Below are 13,500 nucleotides of genomic sequence, written 5' to 3'. Positions count from 1 at the left end.
TTCTCTCTCTTGCCCAGCAGGGCTCTGCTCTGGGCACTATCAAGGGCTACCTTTCTGCCCTTTCCGCCTTCTTAAGGCTACCTGATCAGCCATCTTTGTTCGAGTCCCCTATTGTAACGAGATTCTTGAAGGGCATCACGCACATGTATCCACCTGTTCCGTTCGTGATGCCTCAGTGGGACTTGAACCTGGTTCTGACTTTCTTGATGTGCGCTCCCTTTGAGCCGCTTCATTCCTGTCCTCTCCGTCTCCTCACTTTAAAGACGGCCTTCCTGGTTGCCATCACCTCTGCCAGGAGAGTGAGTGAGCTCCAGGCTCTTTCTGTCAAACCTCCTTTCATGTCCATTCATCCAGACAAGGTGGTTCTGAGAACTAGACCTTCTTTCCTGCCCAAAGTAGTTTCTGCTTTTCACATCGGGCAGTCCATCACCTTACCCTCCTTCTTCCCGCCTCCGCATCCTTCAAAAGATGAGGAGCGGTTCCATCGTCTGGACCCAAAACGTGCGCTTTCATTTTACATGGATCGCACACGCCAGTTCCGGGTGGATGACCAACTGTTTGTTGGCTACGTGGGTGAGAAGAAGGGACGGGCGGTACAGAAACGAACCATCTCCCGGTGGGTCGTCCTGTGCTTCAAAGCGTGCTACTCTTTGGCTCGGAAGGAACCTCCTGTCGGGCTGAGAGCCCATTCCACTCGGGCCACGGCGGCTACTACTGCTCTGGGCCGGGGAGTCCCTTTGCAGGACATTTGCCAGGCAGCTACGTGGGCCTCGCTGCACACCTTTGCGAGGCACTACTGCCTGGACAGTCAAGTCCGGAGGGATGGCTTCTTTGGCCGTTCGGTCCTCCAGGATTTTCTGGTGTAGGTTGTATTGGTTTGCAGACCCACCACCGGGGTTGGTATTGCTGGGGTATCTATTCTAAGGTAAGGAATCTAATACTAACCTGTTTCTTTCAGATGAACAAGTTACTTACCTTCGGTAACAATATATCTGTAAGAAACAGTAGTTAGTATTAGATTCCTTACCGCCCCACCCATCCTCCCCGTTCTGCGAACTGATACCTAGGGTTAAGGACATCCCTTTCAGGGCCCTAGTTTCACATGGCACCAGTGTTGGTTCTCACATGGCTCTGCGTGTTCTGGCGCGGAAAAGCTGTGTGCAAAGAACTGACGTCAGCGCGCGGAGGCGGCGTCTATATACTCCAGCGACGTCATCACGGCGCACGACGCCGACGACGCGGAGCCGCAGGGGACGCCTGCAGACGATGCCTACCGACGCGCAGGGGTACTGCTACGCAAAAGTTTCCGGATCCAGACTGACGCCTGGGGATATTCTAAGGTAAGGAATCTAATACTAACTACTGTTTCTTACAGATATATCGTTACCGAAGGTAAGTAACTTGTTCATCAATACACAGTACTGCCATTCGGACTGAAGTCTGCGCCGAGAACATTTTCGAAGTGCATGGCGGTGGTAGCAGCACACCTGAGAAAGAACAAGGTGTTCGTCTACCCGTACCTGGACGATTGGTTGATCAAGGCCTCCTTCTCTGAAGCTCAAGCACACTTCCAGAAGACGTGCGTTCTCTTGAACAAGCTGGGGTTGCACATCAACATGTCCAAGTCTGTTCCGACTCCGGTCCAGTGCATATAGTACTTGGGAACCTCCATCAATATGCTGTGAGCAAGCGTGTCTCCTTTGGAGGAGCGACGATTATCACTCCTTCGGAAGGCTCAGGCTCTTTTGACCTCTCCATTTACAACAGTGAGGACGGTGTCTTCTCTACTGGGATCGATGGCCTCTTGTATCTTCCTAACGCCACAGGCACGTCTGCACATGAGACCATTGCAAGAGTGCTTGGAGGACCAGTGGGATCAGAGGAAAGGATCTTGGGAGGACAAGATACGACTGTCTCTGCATGCACTTCAGTCTCTGAAGTGGTGGTGTTCAGCGGAGAATCTCCTCAGAGGGGTCCCCTTCCACAAGGACATTCCCACTCAGACTGTTGTGATGGATGCTTCTCTCCAAGGTTGGGGAGCACACTCCGGAGACTTACAGATTCAAGGAACGTGGTCCCCGATGGAGGCCACGTATCACATCAATTTCCTGGGACTCCGAGCTGTTCATTTGGCGCTGAAGGCCTTTCATCCGTTCTTTCAGACCAGCTCTCTGCTTGTACAGACGGACAATACGACCACGATGTATTACCTCAACAAGCAGGGGGGTTCGAGATCACGCACTCTGTCGCAGGAGGCGCAGGCGATCTGGCGTTGGCTTCTGGCCCGAGGACTGACGATAACGGCTACCCATCTGCCAGGTGTGCAGACTGTTCAGGCGGACGCACTGAGCAGACTGCTCCAGGAAAACCACAAATGGGTCTTAAACGACTAAGTACTAGGAGAAGTCTTCGCAAGGTGGGGGACTCCAGACGTAGATCTGTTCGCCACTGCCTTAACCAGCTGTGATGGATGCTTCTCTCCAAGGTTGGGGAGCACACTCCGGAGACTTACAGATTCAAGGAACGTGGTCCCCGATGGAGGCCACGTATCACATCAATTTCCTGGAACTCAGAGCTGTTCATTTGGCGCTGAAGGCCTTTCATCCGTTCTTTCAGACCAGCTCTCTGCTAGTACAGACGGACAATACGACCACGATGTATTACCTCAACAAGCAGGGGGGTTCGAGATCACGCACTCTGGCGCAGGCGATCTGGCGTTGGCTTCTGGCCCGAGGACTGACGATAACGGCTACCCATCTGCCAGGTGTGCAGACTGTTCAGGCGGACGCACTGAGCAGACTGCTCCAGGGAAAACCACAAATGGGTCTTAAACGACGAAGTACTTGGAGAAGTCTTCGCAAGGTGGGGGACTCCAGACGTAGATCTGTTCGCCACTGCCGAAACCAGCAAATGCCGAGACTTAGCCTCCAGGTACTACCAGCGGGGGACGCTGGGGAATGCGCTATGGATCAACTGGTCGAACAGCTTTCTGTACGCTTTTCCACCCATTCCCCTGATTCCGGCAGTACTCCTCAAGCTGGCCCGGTCCAGGGCGCGGATGATGCTTATTGCCCCGGAATGGCCCAGACAGTGGTGGTTCACGGACCTGCTTCACCGGTCTCTCCTTCCTCACATACGACTGCCGTGCAGGCTGGACTTTCTCACGAAGTTCAGGGGACAGATGTTGCACCCCAACCTCGTCTTTGAGTTTGGCTGCATGGCTCCTGAGAGAGTGCAATATGGCCATTTGAGTCTGCCTGAAGATTGCATGGACATACTGAAGGAGTCTAAGCGACCTTCCACTCAGACTTCCTATGCTTACAAGTGGAAGAGGTTCTGTATCTGGTGCAAGTCCAAGAACTGACACGACGACGTGCAAGGAAGTTGTCATCCTTCCTTACCTTCTACATTTGGCGCAGTCTGGCCTTAATGTTCATTCCATTAAGGTTCATCTCGCTGCACTGACTGCCTACAGGAAATGCCCTTCACAGACTTCCTTCTTCCAGATCCCTGTGATCAAAGATTTTCTAGAAGGCTTGAAGAAAGTATTCCCTCCTGTCAGGCTTGCTTCGCCTTCATGGGAATTGAATGTGGTGCTGTCCAGGTTGATGAAGGAGCCTTTTGAACCTATTCATAAGGCTTCGTTGCAGCACCTGTCCTGGAAGGCGACGTTCCTCGTGGCCATTACATCGGCCCGCAGGGTGAGTGAAATTCAGGCGTTGTGTTGTCAAGAACCTTATGTATTTCATGCTGCTAAGGTTGTGATGCGTACTCACCCTAAATTTCTTCCCAAGGTTATTTCTGATTTTCACGTCAACCAGACAATACCTTTGCCTATGTTTTTTCAGAATCCTTCATCTCCAGCTTAAAGGTCTTTACATTCCCTGGATGTTCGGAGGGTGTTGAAATTTTATCTGGATAAAACCAAAGATATTCGTAGGTCAGACCAATTGTTTATCAATTATGGATCGTCAGGACGAGTCTTGCGACCTCTAAGCAGTCCATCTCTAGATGGATTGTGTCCTGCATACAGCTGTGTTACCAAAAAGCGAATAAGACCGTAGGGGGTAAACCTAAGGCTCATTCCACCAGGGGCAAAGCTGCCAAGACCGCTTTGCTAAGCATTACTGTCTGGACACTGATGCCAGGGCAGACGCTAAGGTTGGGCACGCTTCGCTGCGAAATTTGTTCGCACAATAGTGGTGTTATTTCTCGTTCTCCACCGCCGCTTTGGTGTGGGGATGGGCTTGCCATTCTATTCACTAGATTATGACTATACACAGAGATCCCCTACTACAGAAGGAGTAGTTTGTCCTGTAACTCCAGTTCTGTTGTAGGGGTATCTGTTATAGTCATAAGCGCCCGCCCTCCTCCCCGGTGGGGAGAGAGATATTCATGTAAGGAATGCTACAGGTCTGGCGTGTTACGCCTTTAAAAAGAACTGAAAGTAAGTGGGACCTGCTGTGCATTCTGGGATACTGGAAGTTCTGAAAAGTTCTCTTAAAGGCACAGTATCCTATTTAAGCCACATAATGGCAGCCTATGGGGCATGTCTGTCCATGCCTTCTTCTCTATCATTCCAGAGGCTTTTACTGGTAGAGGCAAGTTTTTCTGTGGAAGAAACTGGGCAGGCAGTGCTGTTTGTGTGGTTCTTTCGGTGGAATTTCTAGTTGAAGTACTGGACAGTGTAGCCTGTGAATATAGGCTGCATTATTTGTCTTAAAATTCTCTCTTGTGTCTTTGCAGTTCTGCATTTTTTGACAATTTAAGAGATTATTTTTGATTGCCCGGGTCCACGCACATGGGAGGGACTATTCACTAGATTATGACTAACAGAGATACCCCTACTACAGAACTGGAGTTACCGGACGGAAACTACTCCTTCTCGCAGTTATAAAAACAGGGGATAGGGGTTTACTCTCTTCTGATTCCAAAAAAGGACGGCTCTCAGGCCAATATTGGACCTCAGACAACTCAACCTCTACATTCAATCAGTTCGTTTCCACATGGTCACCCTCCAACAGGTGCTCCTATTGCTTTAGCAAGGTGACTTTCTTTCCACTTTGGATTTAAAGGATGCCTGCTTCCACATTCCCGTTCACAGAAATATCTCAGGTTTGTGGTGAACGGCCAACACTACCAGTTCAAAGTCCTTCTGTTCGGGATAACCACAGCACCCAGAGTTTTCACCAAGTGTCTAGCAGTAGTTGCAGCTCACTTAAGAAGACAACAAACTCACATGATTTCTTATTTGGACGATTGGCTCATGAAGGCTTAATCACAACACAGCTTTGTTCAACACACACACAATGTTTTAATTTCTTCGAGATTCACTGTAAACCTCATCAAGTCCCACCTCCAACCGTCCAACACACAAATATGTCTAGGAGCTACAATAGACTCTTCCAAAGCTCTAGCGTACCCCAACCCAGTCGGGATACACAACATGCTGGCACTAATATCACAATTTCAACCTCCACACTCACTACCAGCTCGACTGTTCATGCAGTTAATCGGTATGATGGCCTCTTGCATTATAATCGTCCCTTATGCAAAACTCCAAATGCGTCCTCTGCAAGAATGTTTAGCATGTCGGTGGAACCAGGCTCAAGGCCTGTTAACAGATGTGTTAGACGACCGCACCAATCGCTCTCTGCACTGGTGGAACACACAAAACCTTTCCAGAAGGTGGCCCGTCACTCGACCTGGTTCCACAAATAGGGCAAACAGCAGACCATCACTCGCCGGCTGGGGAGCTCATCTTCAAAATTATACCAGTCAGGATATGTGGACTCTACAACAAAAACAGTTCCACATAAGCCATCTAGAACTACTGCCACTTTTTCTAGCATTAAAAGCCTTTCAAGTCCACCCAGTACGCAAAGCTGTCCTAATCTATAACGACATGACAGCAGTGTACTATATACAAAAACCGGGAGTGACACATTCCCTACTGCTCTCGCGACTAGCTCAAAGCATATGGAGATGTGCTATACCTTCAAACGTATCTTCTTGCCGAACACCTTCCAGGAGTAGTCCATCAGATTGCAGATCTGCTCTGTCGTCAAGGACAACAGATCCACGAATGGGAATTACATCCTCAAGTTCTCCCATTCCTTCAAATGTGGGGCTACCCACAAATAGATCTGTTTGCCACACACCACAACGCAAAATGCCTAAACTTCCAGGTGTCCAGGTATCCACACCCATTGTCCAAAGGCAATGCGCTATGGATAAACTGGTCAGGGGCATTTGCTTACGCTTTTGGGCCTCTCCCGCTCATTCCATTAGTGGTTCGGAAGCTTCAGCAGCATTCACTCTCAATGATCCTAGTTGCTCCCACATGTGCTCGACAAACTTAGTTCACAACCATTTTGCAGCCATCTGTAGTTCCGCATCAAAAACTACACTTCTCACTCAAGGTTCTTACTCGGAACCATGGAGAGATAAGACCTGCAGATCCCACTCAACCTTGCGATCTGGCACCTGAAATCATAGTTTGGCTACCTTGATCTCCCACCATACTGCATGAACATCATTAAAGAAGCTAGACGTCCTACCACAAGGGCATGGTACGTAGCAAAGTGGAATCTATTTGTCATTTACTGTACAAACAAATCAATCCATTAGATGCTTCCATTCAAAACATAATTTGCTATCTCTTAGACCTACAACGCTGTAACTTAGCATACACATCTATACGATTATTTCTCGCTGCAGTAGCTGCTTTTCTTCAAAATAGACAACACTAGTCTTTGTTTAGAGAGCACACTATCAAAGCATTTATGGAAGGACTCAAAAGAATCATTCCCCCTAGAGTTCCACCCTCTCCAGTTTGGAACCTTAATATTGTCCTTACAAGATTTATGGGCCCACCGTTTGAGCCTATGCACAAATGTGAACTACAGTTCCTCTCTTGGAAGGTAGCCTTCCTTACAGCCATCACATCTCTTAGAAGAGTTGGTGAGCTCCAGGCACTAACCATACTAGAACCATTTTTTTAAATTCATCACAACAAAGTGGTTCTTAGGACCAATCCCACATTTTTACTGAAAGTTCTCTGCCTTCCACCTTAATCAGTCTAAACTACCAGTGTTTTCCCACAACAAGACTCCGTGGCAGAATGTGCTCTTGACATACTAGATGTCAAAAGAGCAGTACTTTATTACATTGAAAGAATTAAATATTTCAGGAAAACCAAACAACTCATTGTTGGTTTTTCACCACCGCATAAAGGCAATCCAATTTCACAAACTGGTATTGCACAATGGATAGTTAAATGCATACAAATATGAAGCATTAAAGTCAAACGCACTTTCACTATTCCCCCTAGAACGCATTCCACACGCAAACTAGGGGCTTCTATGGCATTCTTGGGGAATATACCCTTAGATGACATCTGTAAGGCTGCAACTTGGTTTACACCTCACACAGTCACAACAAAACACTACTTTGTAGATGTGCATGCAAAACAACAAGCTAGTGTGGGCCAGGCTGTCTTAAGAACACTTTTTCAAACTACTGCAACAGATACAGATCAACCACCGCTGGGAAGATAATTGCTATATAGTCTATGCTAACACATATGATCTAAAGCTCATATGCCTCGAATGGAAAATGCCACTTACCCAGTATGCATCTGTTCTTGGCATGTAGAGCTGTAGATTCCTATGCACCCATTCGCCTCCCCGGAACCGTTATCTGCTGCAGTATTATCTTACTTAGATACAACACACATGGACATCTTTCGCTTCTTACTAGAAGGTGTGGCGCCGCGGCCAGGGCGACTGACGCTGGAATCTGGCGACCACGGTTCGATCCCCGGCTCCGGCGGCAGGTTAGCCCAGCACCATGTGACTCTGGACAATAGCTCGCTTAATCTTTCCGACGGCCCCCAGCGCCTAGAGACCCTTACGGGTGATTGTGCGCTTTACAAATGTGGACTTTACTTTACTAAATCCATCATCACCCTTTATGGCAAAAACTATCTGGGGATGGAGTCGATGCCCATGCACACTTTCACCGTAAGGAGTCCCCTACCTGGTGACTACAAACACTTCTTTGAAGAATCATCTTGTGAGCCTTAAAACACTGTTTCGCTCCTCAGGTTTGTCCTATAGCAATTGCTGTTTGAATGTGTCTTTCACCCCTTCCTGTTGACATGGTTGGTTTGCACATGTCCCATGGTCATGATTGTTTCTTCTCTTGGGATTGTCATGCTATTATTTGTCTTGAGGGAGACGTGTCTGTCGACTCGACTCCTTCTCCTATTGAAAGGTACTTAATACTTGGAGGAGTTATAATGCTTTGTGTTATTACTAAGATTTCTTCTTTCCAAAGGTAATTTCCTCTACTGATGTAAATTTTCTTATTACTGAAGGTATTCCTACAGGTGGCCATGAAGGGACTAGGCATATGCCTCCGCGTCTACTTTTTGTTGGAGTCGTTTCAGGAGTTTGGCCGGGGCTCCTGTGTAGAGAACGTTGTCGTAGTCCAGTCTACTGCTGTTGAGGGCCTAGGTTCGGTGGGGATCCACTTGAAGATCCTGCAAAGCATGCAAAAGGTGTAGAAGCAGGAGGAGGAGACTGCGTTGACCTGCTTTGTCATGGAGAGTGTGGAGTAGAGGACGACTAGGTCTCGTTGGTGGGTGTGGTGGGTGCTCCTAGTGCAGTCAGCCACCAGGAGTCGTCTCAGGCAGAGGGGGAGGAACCGAAGAGGAGTGCCTCAGTCTTGTCAGAGTTCAGCTTCAGTCGGCTGTTCCTCATCCAGTCGGCGACGGCCTTCAATCCTTCGTGGAGGTTTTGTTTTGGCGATTATGGGGGTCCTTGTTGAGCGAGAGGATCAGCTGGGTGTCGGCATAGGCGATGTTTAGGTCATGCTATCTGGCGACGTGTAGACATTGAACAACGTTGGGATGAGCCTTGGGGCACGCCGCAGATCTCTGTGGCTTTGGAGCGGAAGGGGGGGAGGCGGAGGCTTTGGGTTCTCCCGGTGAGGAAGGTGGTGGTCCAGTCCAGGGCCTTCTCTTGGATTCTGGTGTTAGAGGCGTGCTCTTAGTGTGCAGCGACAGATCATGTCAAAAGCGCCTGACAGGTCCGGGAGGATGAGGGCCGCGGTTTCTCCATTGTCGAGCAGGATCCTGATGTTAATGGTGGCGATAAGGGCAGTTTCGGTGCTGTGGTTGCTGCGAAACCCAGACTGGGATGTTCTCTTCGAGGAAGCGGGTCAATGGTTTGTTGATGGCCTTTTTGATGGCCTTCGCCGGGAACGGGAGCAGTGTGATGGGTCGGAAGTTCTGGAGGTCCTTGGGGTCCGCCTTGGGTTTCTTTAGTAGGGCGTTTATCTCTGCCAGCTTCCAGCTCTCCGGGAAGGTCGCTGTCTCAAGAGATGTTGATGGTTTTCCGGAGGTGGGGTGCGATGGTGCTGCTGGTTTTGTTAAAGATGAGGTGTGGGCAAGGGTCTTCCGGGGATCCGGAGTGGACGGTGTTCATGATCTTGATGGTGTCGTTGATGTTGGTCCAGGCGAGCAGGCGGCGGTCGTGGGAGCGTCGGCGGTTGCTGGGGTGGTGGCGGCATCGAAGCTATCATGGATGTCGGCTATTTTGCGCTGGAAGAAGGTGGCTAGTGAGTCGCACCGGTCTTGTGACGGTGGGATGTCGTTGGTGTTGGAGCTGGGGTTGGAGAGTTCCTTCATGATGCTGAAGAGTTCTTTGCTGTTGTGTGCGTTATCTATGTGATCTCTGAAGGCGGTCCTTTTGGCGGATCTGATGAGTTTGTGGTGTCGGCGGGTGGCGTTCCCGTGGGCTTTGTATTTTTCTGGAGTTCCTTCGCGGGGCCAGTTTTTTCTAGTTTTCGGCAGGTTCGCTTGGAGGCCTGGAGGTCTCCAGTGAACCAGCTGGCTCTCATGCTGTTATGGGTGTTGGGGGGGCTGCGTGAGCGGGGCGAGGGTGTTTGCGCAGTCGATCCATTGTCTGAGGCTGCGGGCTTGGTTGGGTCCGCGGGTGGACTCTGGGCGAGGGAGGCGGTTAGCTGGTCCTCTGTGATCATGCCTATAGTTGCTATTGTCTGGTCTGGTGGCTTAGTGGACTATGCATCTACTGTAGAGGCCTGTGTTTAACTTTATGTTCACAGGTTCATATCTCAGCGACTCAGCCTTTCTTAATTTTGAGGTTCATAACTTGAGTACCATTCAGTTGGGAATCTTTAAACATCTGTTATTCAGCGCCAAGATAAGCCTTGCGCTGAACGTGTGCCTAAGATTACACATGTTTAATGTATGTAGTCTTTTTTTTTTATTGTTTATAGAGCTTTTGTTCTCCTTACCCATGGATGATGCACCTCTCTTGCTGTTTCAGTGCATGTCTGCCTTGGTTAGGACTCTATATGGCACACAGGTTTTCCCCCGTGATTTCACCTGCTGTTACGTGTCTCATGTATCGAACATGCGTTCAAATCTGTGCTACGATAGCTTTATTTTATAGTTGTGTGGCAAGTTGCCCTACTATCATTGGTATCTTTCTTCCCATGCCTTCTATGTCTGTCATTTGTTACTGTGGTAAGCATGCATGGGTTCAGATCTCAATGAGAATGCGAGAAGTTTTCTGTTCATCTTGTTGGTTGACTTCTCCACAGTTATGCGAACATGGATACTTTTATTCCCATGCTTCTTTTGTGTCATGTGACTTTACTTATCTGAGGTTCCTCCACAGGTTGTTAACTTATAAAGTATGTTATTGTTCACCTACATTATGGAGGCCCGGTCTTTTTTTCTGATTCTAGACCGATTTTCTTGTAGTTGGTGGCATTTAGCGGTCTCAGCTCGCAGACCCTCCTCCAGGACTGGTATACTATGGTATTTGATTCTAAAGTAAGGAGTCTGTGGCCAAATGTCGCTATCAGATGAAGGAGTTACGTAGCGCTTTATCTGGTAGAGACCCGATCCCACCGGGCATCTATTTTTAAAACATTAGTTTTTTCACTTGGGTGGGGCTCGATCAGACCACCCCAGCATCCCCAACCCCCCTTTATTTAAAACAAAAAGTGTGGTTTCTTTGCGAGCTTCAATCGGTGCAAGTCAGTAACTGAAGGGTGTGACCCAAAAGCCCTGTGTTATATTGTGTTGTGCTGATATGAGATTTAGCGGACTAATGGAGCTGGCTATAGCTAGAACTAATAAAGGGCTTTTCTGAAGCCTGTTCACCTCTACAATATGAAATGTTAATAATGTAGATGCTGTTAATGGGTGAGGTGTTATGAACACAATTGCACAATATCCTACAAGATAAACACAGCTACTGCATTTGATTTTTGTAGTATCTGAGCATTGAAAACTTATCAAACTGTCTTTTCAAAGGTGTCTGGCTTTGTTTTAACAGAAACATGTTCCTGGACATGCTGGTTACAACGGAAATGAAGCAGCTGATGAACTAGCAAGAGAAGGAGCTAGGAAACCAATAAAGAAATACTAATGTAGTACATGTCGTGCAGCATGTCAGTTGTATTGTTGGGTTTTAGTTTGATGATCAAACCATTGTTTTCACAATAAGGTGGTTTGCATAATAAACTGTCCCTTTTTGTAGGTTTACAATTTCGATTGTTTTGAATGTTCAAAAGGTCTATGCAATGTAAACATTAGCCTTTATAAAAACAAATCTTTTTGTATATTGTAATGTAATCGCCAAACAAATCCCCAGTGTGTACACATTTGTAAACAGTATGGCATTGTGGTACTTAATCGCTTTAAGAGTGTTTTTAACTGTTTAGCTTATAAATGAAACTTGTACTGTGCATCCTTATTGAGTTTTTCTATTGTGCAATTAAATAAACAAATGGTGTTTACTCTGTTGCTCTAGATCTTCCTAATCAAAACTGAATGGTGCACTTTACTCAAAAAGACCATTGCCAAGTTGGAACCTATGTTATTGGTATACGCAACCCACCTCTTTGACTTATTTTGCCAAATGTCCTCACTTGGTGACAGGGTCGAGTCATTTTCAAAGCCGGTCTGTTTTTTTCCCTGCCCAACATTGGACCTTTCTGTAAGATATTCCAGTCTTTCAACCCCTAACCCATGTGCACAGGTATTAACTCAGCAACTCTCTTGTTCCTTGGGACTCTCCAATAATTACTGGTTCTGGTGCAAGCACAGCTGGAAGTGCCCCCTGGTAATGTCCAGCATGTGCAACTTCTTGCCTCAAAAGGCAGGTTAACTCTTGTACTCCATCTTATCTTTGATAGTGGCAGCGCCCTGCTCCTCTGCCTCCTAGACCCCATCTTAATGGAGTCCTGTATCTTGTAGCACACAAGTAGAGCCTGAAGAAATAAGACATTTCAACCCCACCCTCTTGAAACCTTTGCTACTCCTCCAGTCACTCATTGACTGCGACTTTATCATTGACCACGTACAGTGCTCTGCATCCTTTCGGATAGATTTACGCTCTACAATTACTCCATACATGTGTCAACATCCAATTTCTAAGACTAATTCCTGATGAGCTGCTCTAGGGTTATTTCGACTTGTCTAGATTTAATTAGGACATGTGCTAAAAAAAACTGGATGAGGTTTTGTCGAATCTAGAAGTGTAAATGGTTGAGATTAAGGCACTAAGCCATGGGTAAGAAAAATAACTTCGTTTTAGCTTGTGGATTGGATAATGTTTTGTTTTTAGGCCTGCCATTATCCAAGACCTTTTGCATCTACTAAAATTAAATGTAGGTTATATTTATTGGAGCTTTCAGCCATCTTGCTTGATCATTTGGTCTATTATTGTCCTTGGTATAAACTATGGGGTAGCTGTTCCTAAAGAAAGTGTGGCAACCTATCCTGGTTTGCACAAAAGTGTTAGAGTGGTCTGTCTCCGTAAAGTTGGGATGTTCTACATTGAGGGGGAATTCCTCTTTTTGAATATAGTGCCCTCACCCGTGCGAGTATCATGCTTAATCGGGCGTTGCTCTTCGTGGCGGTGCTGTGCCCCGCGAGGGGGCTTTTTAATGGTGATCTTTTGAAGAGACGCTGCAGTTGTGCATGCAGGTGTGTGGGCCTAGGACAGTAAGTGAATAAGTGAGTTAAAATTACCAGCCGGTACCTAGAACCTAGTTTTATTCGGGGGTCCGGATGATAGTTGAAAATGCAATGGATGTGAGCTCCTCTTGGAAACCAATGTAGTTGCTCTCAGTATCTGTGAGGGTGTATGAAAACGAATGGAGTCAACATGTTTCGCGCATCGTAAAGGTCCATAAGGGATCGGAGGGAGCTTAGTCAGTAACAAAACAGGGTGAAATGAATTTTTATAGAAAAGAAAGTGATATGGGGCAAAAAAGGACCCCTGTAATACCTATAATCAGGTGTTGATGCATTTCAGCGCTAGTAGGAACGTGTACTTCAAGTTCCTTTTCCCAATCTAGTGATATGAAAAAAGACATACAAACATATAAAATTCCAATGTGTTCCACATTATAATGCTGGCCAACGTAGACTTATTGCCAATGAGCAAACAACCT

General features: G+C 47.2%; 1 protein-coding gene across 2 annotated transcripts in view; it reads left to right on the top strand.

Annotated features, from left to right (window-relative positions):
• Window positions 1-11,845, top strand: part of LOC144762635 (ribonuclease H1-like) — a 575,280-nt gene extending 563,435 nt beyond the window's left edge. For both annotated transcript variants that reach the window (XM_078647869.1, XM_078647870.1), the window contains exon 9: window positions 11,376-11,845. In XM_078647869.1, coding sequence (XP_078503995.1) covers window positions 11,376-11,468 — 93 coding nt within the window. In that variant the 3' untranslated portion in view covers window positions 11,469-11,845. The remainder of the gene's footprint in view (window positions 1-11,375) is intronic.
• The last annotated feature ends 1,655 nt before the right edge of the window (window positions 11,846-13,500 follow it).

Source organism: Lissotriton helveticus, chromosome 6, assembly GCF_964261635.1.
Source record: "Lissotriton helveticus chromosome 6, aLisHel1.1, whole genome shotgun sequence".
In the NCBI taxonomy this organism is placed as follows: domain Eukaryota; kingdom Metazoa; phylum Chordata; class Amphibia; order Caudata; family Salamandridae; genus Lissotriton; species Lissotriton helveticus.
Note: the sequence above shows the minus strand (reverse complement) of the source record. Positions and strands in the feature narration are given on the sequence as shown.